The sequence below is a fragment of the Podarcis cretensis genome (genome assembly GCF_951804945.1).
Source record: "Podarcis cretensis genome assembly, chromosome: 7".
Classification (NCBI taxonomy): Eukaryota; Metazoa; Chordata; class Lepidosauria; order Squamata; family Lacertidae; genus Podarcis; species Podarcis cretensis.
This window is the reverse complement of record NC_137176.1, coordinates 3,882,709-3,891,571: the sequence shown is the minus strand read 5'-3', so window position 1 is coordinate 3,891,571 and position 8,863 is coordinate 3,882,709. Positions and strand designations below refer to the sequence as shown.

General features: G+C 40.7%; 1 protein-coding gene across 7 annotated transcripts in view; it reads right to left on the bottom strand.

Moving 5' to 3' along the window:
• Window positions 1-775: 775 nt before the first annotated feature.
• Window positions 776-8,863, bottom strand: part of FAM193A (family with sequence similarity 193 member A) — a 49,271-nt gene continuing 41,183 nt past the window's right edge. For all 7 annotated transcript variants that reach the window (XM_079983479.1, XM_079983478.1, XM_079983477.1 and 4 more), the window contains 4 exons: window positions 8,463-8,693; window positions 6,794-7,583; window positions 5,626-5,707; window positions 776-1,542 (listed from right to left, as the gene is read on the bottom strand). In XM_079983479.1, the coding sequence (XP_079839605.1) occupies window positions 1,449-1,542; window positions 5,626-5,707; window positions 6,794-7,583; window positions 8,463-8,693 (1,197 nt within the window). In that variant the 3' untranslated portion in view covers window positions 776-1,448. The remainder of the gene's footprint in view (window positions 1,543-5,625; window positions 5,708-6,793; window positions 7,584-8,462; window positions 8,694-8,863) is intronic.

The window sequence follows — 8,863 nt, the reverse complement described above, 5'->3', positions numbered from 1 at the left end:
CCTGGGCAGAGAATCTGAAAGGGGAATCTGAAAAGATAAACATCACCTATCTGCCCTTTATTATTTGTGTTTATCTTGGCTGTTGAGTTGCCTTTTTATGCAGAGCTCCCCATCATCAAAGTCCCCTCTTGAGTATTCTTGAATTGGTGGCCAAGTGATGTCTTAATGTCTGAGAGCAAAGTTCCCTGGCTAGGTTTTTTATATTCCTGGCCATGCATTTCTAACAGTTGCAAAGAATCCTGTCTTCAAATGCAGCTGGAGAAGGGTTTGGAGGGAGGGGGATCTTCATTAACTTCCTTTCCAAAGGTAACATCACACCATAGTTGTGGGCAGGACCAACCTTCTGAGTGAGCATAACATCCTGTCTAGCTTTCTTTCCTCCACTGTGCTAGAAGGCTTATATTAGATGTAGAAATATACTGCTCCACCAGCAGAGTGCTGTGCTCAACCAGCACACAGAGATGTGACAACTATAGCAGGTATGAGATGGGTTCACACTGTTTCAAGGATTATAAATTAATTCAGGTATTATACCAGTTACATTATTTGCTTCTGAATTGCTGCCTCTGTTGCAGTTGCAGTTCAACAACCTAATCATAACAGCTAACATTTTTCACAGCTGTTATTTGTTAGCGATTTTTGCACAATGTTTCCCCCAGGGTAGCTGTCCAAACACATAAAAACAAAAACTACATGAACCCTCCCTCATCTATAACACACCAACTTCCCACCACCATCTACCACGGCAGCAATGAAACACAAAGCAGAGCATGAGTCTTTTGTGATTACTAATGTATTCCATCTTTCAACAAGAAAGGCATGATCTTAATATTATTTAACAATATGTTAAAAAATCAGCCAATAGGCTTCAGCGTTAATACAGTTATACAGTTTTACTGATTTGATATGCAAGTACTCATTTGCTAAACTTCCTCTTGCAAGTATTTTTACACAAGCTGGCTACAAATTGGGAATCAAAACACAAATTGCTTAACTTGTACATTCTCAACAGTAGATTGTGAAAAACAAAAGTAAATGCTTGTCCCAAAAGAGGAATTTTCTCTATGACAATTTCTTTAAAGAAGTCTATAAGGAAAGAGCAAAACTAGTTGGATTCATTGCTCTGTTTAAAGGACAAGTCATAGCAAAATGGGAAAAGCCAAGGTATCTCCAGAAACTGGAAACATGCTGTTGTTCCAATTCCAGCAACTGCAGACTATAGTCAGATAAGTCTCATTCACAGACTTCAATCACAGAAACTAACATATGTAGTTAGAAAGCAGCAATTCTGCAGCCTTCTAGCATAATCAGGGGAAAGGCTAGATGACCAGTGAAGATCCACACAGCACTGCTAATGAAGGTATTTGTCTCAAGGCCACAGCAGTTCTCAGCACAGGGAGTGCAGTTAGTAATTAGATCCCACAACATTCATATCCATGTTGTGTCCTTTAGTGGACAGCAAAGGTAGCTTTCTTCAAGCTAAAGTTGGACCAATTGATGGAAAGTCTTTGCCTTGTCTGTCTGGCAGAATCCAAGCAGAATCTGTAAAGAAAATATGTGTAAAGGAAATCTAATACACACCAAGGAAGTATATATCATCATGTCTATATTACAATTTCCTTTGATAATTATTAGATTTCTAATTATATAAAATGTACCTTGTTAATACTTGAGCAGAGTTGCTTAAACTTCAGCTAAAAGAGAGTGCATTAACACCCACCCTAGGGTGGAAGAAGGCTGAATAATTTGACATGATAACTAATGTTGTATTTTATATATATATATATATATATATATATATATATATATATATATATTCTTTTAAAGTCAAAATTGCTATTCACAGTGGGGTAAGGTTTACAGATACCTTTGTCTGCATTTTGCAATGAGCGAATGTGGCAAGTCAGTAAACAGAGCCAATGCTTCTGGCCCCTCAGCTCTGGCTCATTTCAAATAACAGCTGCTATTAAAATGTGTTGCTGACTGAGACCTAGAGGCTACGAACCAATGTTTAATCTCATTTGATTGTGCTAAAACAGGGATGGGGACCTTGTGGCCCTCCAAATGTTGCTGCACTTCAGCTCCAATCAGCCGCAAAGCAAGTGGGAGTTGAACTCCAGCCACATGTGGAGAGCCACGGGCTCCCAACGCCTGGGCTAAGAGGCCCCAAGGGTGGCACTAACGTGAAAATGATGACCCCCCATATTGGAATTTGATCTCAGTTCTACCGCTGACTTCATTAACCCTGCTAACAGTGCCTGATGCCCAGTGCTCATTTTAAAGTCTTTGGAACCTAAACATTCGTGCAACTATGCATGCATTTTTATATATGGAGCAGAGTTCAATGCCTCAGTCCCAATGATTAAGCTTACAATGTTCTTTTAGATGCAGTACTATTTGGGGACGCAGGTGGCGCTGTGGGTTAAAGCCTCAGCGCCTAGGGCTTGCCGATCGAAAGGTCGGCGGTTCGAATCCCTGCGGCGGGGTGCGCTCCCGCTGCTCGGTCCCAGCGCCTGCCAACCTAGCAGTTCGAAAGCACCTCCGGGTGCAAGTAGATAAATAGGGACCGCTTACCAGCGGGAAGGTAAACGGCGTTTCCGTGTGCGGCTCTGGCTCTGGCCAGAGCAGCGATGTCACGCTGGCCATGTGACCCGGAAGTGTCTCCGGACAGCGCTGGCCCCTGGCCTCTTAAGTGAGATGGGCGCACAACCCCAGAGTCTGTCAAGACTGGCCCGTACGGGCAGGGGTACCTTTACCTTTACCTTTACTATTTGGGTACAACTTCAAATCCCTACTCTGCTTTCTGCTTGGACAAATCATGCTTTCAGTATACCTACCTCATAAATGTGTTGTGGAAAAAAACATATATCAAGAAGGTGCATGGTTAACACATGTGGGATGAAAATATTTGTATTTTTCGATTCAGCCAGATTTGGTATTACAGAAATGGAAAGACTGAACAATACAGCAGTGGGCATATGCGGCCACCCTCTCATTTGCTGTAATATATAAAAGTAGTTACTAGGGTAGGTTTCTGCTTTGCGAGTTTTAGTTTGTCCATTCTCTGTTTCTGCAGAGGTGTTGTGTAACAGTGCAGAGAACTGAAGTTATGGGCTACTTGTGAATAAAGTGTGCTTTGTAGTTAAAAAGCAAAGTATTCACATGTACTAAATGGAGCTGAACCCATAAGCCTTTCACAGAAAGTAAGAAGGGGAGCATTTTTATTTTATGAGTCCTTCTAGCTGCTTAGAAAAGAAGGCTGCTACACTGGAAACTTATGCACAGTTTCATCAGTGGCGGCAAATCTGGGAAGACTCCTAAGAGATACTGACCCACTTTTTAAAATAAAAATGTTACTAAATGCTACTAACAAAATAACAGATGAAAATAAAAAGAACTCAGCAATGGTTGACATGTATTATAATGAGAAGTCTTAATCTGTTGAAAGTCAGAAGGGAAAACTTTCAATATGTTGAACAATATTTTTAGCCTAATTCTAAGTGAATTAGTAGAATAATCTAAATTGAAATAAGGTCTGAGATGACTAGTAACAGCTTGTGGCATCTCAGATGTTAAAAAAGAGACACCGTGCTTTTTTTTTTTTAAAAAAAGTGGGGATTTTGATGTCAGTCTGTATCTATTTTGGCCTTCAAGTTGATTTCTATATATGTTTTTATTGTTAAATCGATCGAGGATGTTTCATGGAAAGTGATTCATAAATAAAATAAAAGAATAATAAAATTGACTTCAAACTCTACTGGTCAAGCATTTAATGTCTGTTTTTGTATGGGAAGCAAGTGTCTATTTATATATTAGAAGGGTGTGTTGATAGATAAGAGAATAAATGCATGCATGTATTCATGTACCCATGTGTGGGTGGCTGAGAGGTGGTGGGGGCTGGATGGTGAAGAGATGGGCCTCATGGATGCATGAATAAGAGGAATGGCTGCACTAATGGATGGAGTATGACATGGAATCATAGAACTGCAGAGTTGAAAGGCACCCAAGGGCCATCTAGTCCTACCCCCTACAATGCAAGGATCCTGCCCCCTGCTGTCTCTGGGTGGGTGTTACCAAAATGATGTTTTGTACACCACATTCACCCAATGACCTAGAACCTCTGAAAGGAGGGAGCTAGTGTTTCCCCTGTTGCAAGAATATGAAATAGTCTTAGAGCATCTTGCAAGTTTGGGCAGAGAAAAACGTTGAGCCTTCACAAGATTTATGATGAGAACACCTCAGTTGAAACTGTAAGGCACGGGTGGGCACATCTCAGGCTTGCAGGATCTACTGTGCTTTAAATACAGTGGTACCTTGGTTTTTGAACAGCTTAGTTCCAGAACAATTCAGAACCCGAATGCTGCAAACCCGGAAGTAGGTGTTCTGGTTTTCGAACTTTGCCCCGGAAGCCAAATGTGCTCCTGAGCATCCGTTTTTACTGTTGCACAGCAAATTTCAGCCCCCCGCATAGTAATTAAGCCTTTTTTTCCCTCACGTCTGCCCTTGCGCCACTCATCTGGATCCCCCCCATTGTAATTAAAGCCTTCCGTTTCTGATTGCAGTGTTCTGAGGTGATATTTGGTGCTTTTGTTTTTGCTATTTTTTGCGTTTTTGTGGCTTTTTCATTTTTGTGACTGGCTTGTTTTTCGTTTTATGATTGATTGATTGTGTGACTGCGGAAATGGATAAAAGCCCTCCATCCAAACAATGACTATCATGTGCAGGTAAGGAAAATAATTAATTTTAATATTTATCATCTACACTACTGTCTTATTTATTTTATAGTACAGAACATTGATTATTTCTTTCATTTTATGGATCAATGGTCTTGTTAGATAGCAAAATTCATGTTAAATTTCTGTTTTAGGGGTTGTTTTTAAAAGTCTAGAATGGATCAATCTGTTTTGCATTACTTTCTATGGAAAAGTGTGCCTTGGTTTTGGAACGCTTTGGTTTTGGAATGGACTTCCGGAATGGATTAAGTTTGAGAACCAAGGTACCACTGTACTACAACCCCAAGAGTCACCAACTGGTACAAAACAGTATGTGTTCACTTGCCTGAGCTGCTAAGAATCAACATGGAGACTTCTGCCTGCAAGTTCTGCCCAGAATTTGTTATCAGTGCCACAATAAAGGCCACAAGTTATTTTATGGAAAAAATCCACTCCTTTTCCCACCCACCAAGGCATTATTTCCCAGCAAACCTCTTTTTTTTTCTTTTGCAAGGTGAAGGGAGCTTCTTAGTTGCTGCTATTTTAGACATTTGAGAATCACAAAGCTTAGCTGATCTACTTCAAACGGCCCAGAGATCTAGCTGAAGTTCTTAACCTACCTTCTGTTGTAAGGATGTTTGTCCTTATTTTAAGGCAAGTAAACACAGCTTGTGATCCAGGCCCCCAGAAGCTCAATCTACCACTTCCATTTGTTGCCTGTCTAGCGCACTTTTTAGTTGATCGCAGTATCAATGCCCTGAACACTTTGTTCCACCAGTAGAGAGTGCTGCCTGGGCACAAGCATACCTCAACAGAATGCAACCCTAGATGCTATTTAGCTATGCCTAAAACCAGTTGGGAGTTTTTATTTGGGCCATAATAGCAACAAGACAGCCATATGGCACTTACTTACCTTTTAAAATGTTCAACTTCCCGCTCAGTTTCATCCATTTCCACACTGTCTAGGTCAACATCTTTGGGCAAAAACACATCATCTGCAAAAAACACATTGTTAAAAACAAGATTATTTTCAATTACCTCTTTTCCCAAGGAAACAAATGGAAACATGCAACCTGAAGTAATTAAGCTTTTTAATCTGGTATAGGATATTTAAGAACTTTGGTCTTTAGAACTTAGCCACATTCTTAAGTTTAAGTTGGGGGCTTCTGTAACGTGACCAGTGACCACTGAAATAGGGCCAGCAAGAGGCACCCTAAGGCAGAGGTGGGGAGCCACCAACCTATTAGGTAACTCTGGTGTGCGGAGTCTTCCCATTTTGCCAGGTATTCTCTGCCACAGCAGGAATTTTCTGTTAGGGCCAGCAGAAAACTATGTTCAAGTGCAACTGCAGCACTGGAGGGAAAAGCTGACTCCTCTTTCCTCATGTGCCACAATTTCCCCACCAAAAATCACCCCACCCCCGGGTGACAAATAAGCTTGAAAACAGCTATTTATGTCAATGGAAGGCTGTTTTCAAGAATGGGGTGAGTGGGAATCTGCATGAAGATTGCACCTGGAGAAATTCCCTTTCCCTTGCCCCAGCTGCAATCTCCATGAAAATCACAGCCCCATCCACCAGCAATTAAGGCTAGGAAAAGAAATTCTCATATGCTTTTTTCAAGCTTAGTTGCTGAATGGAGTATGAATGAGAGAGGAGGGAAGCCAGATTGTGTTGTTCTTTTTTAAAAGTTGGTGCCTATGCACTGGGGGTGTGCTTGTGTGTTGCACAAGATATAATTTCATAAAAAAGAGACTGTTGTACACATACGACGCTGCCTTGTAATGAGTCAGACCATCAGGTCCATCTAATTTAGTATTGTCTGCACTGACTTGCTGAGGATCTTTGCGGTGTGAGAGAGAGGCCTTTCTCAGCCCCACCTGGAGATGACAGGGGGTGAAGCAGGGATATTTCCCATGCAAATCATGTACTCTACCCCTGAGCTACAGCACTTCTCAACTAAGCACAGGAGGCGACTTCTCAGTTTCAGGATTATTTCAGATAGTCCTCAATGTGACCAGAGATGTTTTGGAAGCATTAAACTATTTAAAATACACAACTAGCTAATGAAATAGAGGCTTACCAATTGAGGAGTTCCCTTTGTCACTTTTCTTTTTCTTATTTTTCTTGCTCTTGCCTTTTGGCTGTGGAGATTCTTGTAGTAGAAGCTTATTATGCAGCTGTTCATTTGGAAATAAGGAGCCTCTCACAAAAGGTGACTTTGTCACAGGATTAATTTGCTTTGCTTTATTTGTGCTTACTTTTTTCTCCTCTTTTTTGGAGACGGCAAGTGACTGAAGTTCTGCCACTTTTATTTTAGAATTTATTTTGTTTTTTATTTTAGGTGGAGTCTGTATATCAGTTGCTTTGGAAGACTTTTTCAATCGTTGAGAAAACAGATCATTTATTTGTGTTATCTGCTCTTTGTTGTTATCTTCTGTGTGGTGATGCATTATGTTAAGAAGCAAAGAAAGGGGTTCATGTGATTTCACAGTCATCTCTGTATTGAAAAGCAATTTTGAGTCTCTACCATTTATTGGATTTGATGGGTCAAAGCACTTTTCATAAACTGGCCCCTGTTCAACATGATCTGCATGTTTAGACAGTGATTCAGATGATGTTTCTATTTCATCAAGGAATTCATTCTGAATGTTTTCTGGGATGTCAGGGGAAGGCTTCATCATTACTTGACAATTCTGAGTATGCACCTGTACTTGTTGGCAGTTTATGCTGGTTCTCTCTTTCTTCTTTTTCTTAATGTGTTGTAACTCTTGTAGTTGTTGTGCCCCTCTATCTTCTTGCTGTTGCTGTTCTAGTAGCTGATGATGTTCCTTTTCTCTAGCTTTGGTTTCAATGTGGGCCTTTTCTTTTAACTGGGAAGACAACAGTTTACCTTTCTTACAATGGCATGAAGATTCCAAAAACGTAAGTTGATGTAGGGCTGGATTCAACTAACTGATCACACCAGAAGAAGCCCATGCAAGGACTTCAACTAGTGCAAGAGGACCTTCTCTCCCTCCCCCTCCCCCAATTGTCTCAGGTTAGGTGGGAAAGCCCTCAAAGCAGCACATGGAGCAAACATTTTCCATCAGGAAATCTGCTCAGCGCTGTATTTAATTCTTCCTGGAGATACAGAAATATAGTTTTGATATAGCTCATATAGCACACACTGGCTGCGATTCAACTAAATTTTACTGAGAGTAGAACTGTTGATATTAATGGACCTAACTTAGTTATGTTCATTAATTTCATTTAGTCTACTTAGATATTCCTGCCCACCTAGCAGTTCGAAAGCACGTCAAAGTGCAAGTAGATAAATAGGTACCACTCCAGTGGGAAGGTAAATGGCATTTCCGTGCGCTGCTCTGGTTCGCCAGAAGCGGCTTAGTCATGCTGGCTACATGACCCGGAAGCTGTACACCGGCTCCCTTGGTCTATAGAGCACACAACCCCATAGTCGTCCACGACTGGACTTTATGGTCAGGGGCATAAAGCATTTGAACACAGTTTGCTCTCCAAAAAGAGTCCAAAGTGGCTTTTAACAGCAACAACAACAACAGTTTAAACAATCTACTAATAAAAACAAAAAGTAACAACGCAACAAGAGTTAAAAACTTAACACCCAAAAGTCATCTCTGAAAATAATTTTGTGAAACATCTTAAAAATAGTATTATCACCACTGAAACACCTTGAGTAGCTCATTTTCATGCCTTTCAATAAATGGCTACCTCAAATACAAGTCTAGGCTTACCTTTTTTTGCTTATGCCTTGCTCTTTTGGCTGTCCGTGAGCTGCTTACTGGCTTAGTCTCAGGGCTGTTTATAAACTGCAGCAAGTCCTCTACTTTTCGATGATCAACAACACTTTCCCTATCTTGTATCAGCTCTGGTTGCCTGGGTTGTCCCTCTTTCTTCTTTGTTAGACGTAAGCGAAGTTTTTCTCTCATTTCAGCATAATTCCTACTAGTTGGTGCTGCTGGTGGCTAACAGAAAATTTATAAACTCATAGTAAATACTGAAAAATCACTTGAATTTTAGCAATCAGAAACAAAGGCAGTTAAAAAGATGTCCATATAGAAGAACTTTGCAAAACACAAATAATCAGGCTTAAGAGGCAGCATGGGCAGAGCTGCACAACTCCTTCCAGGCCCTT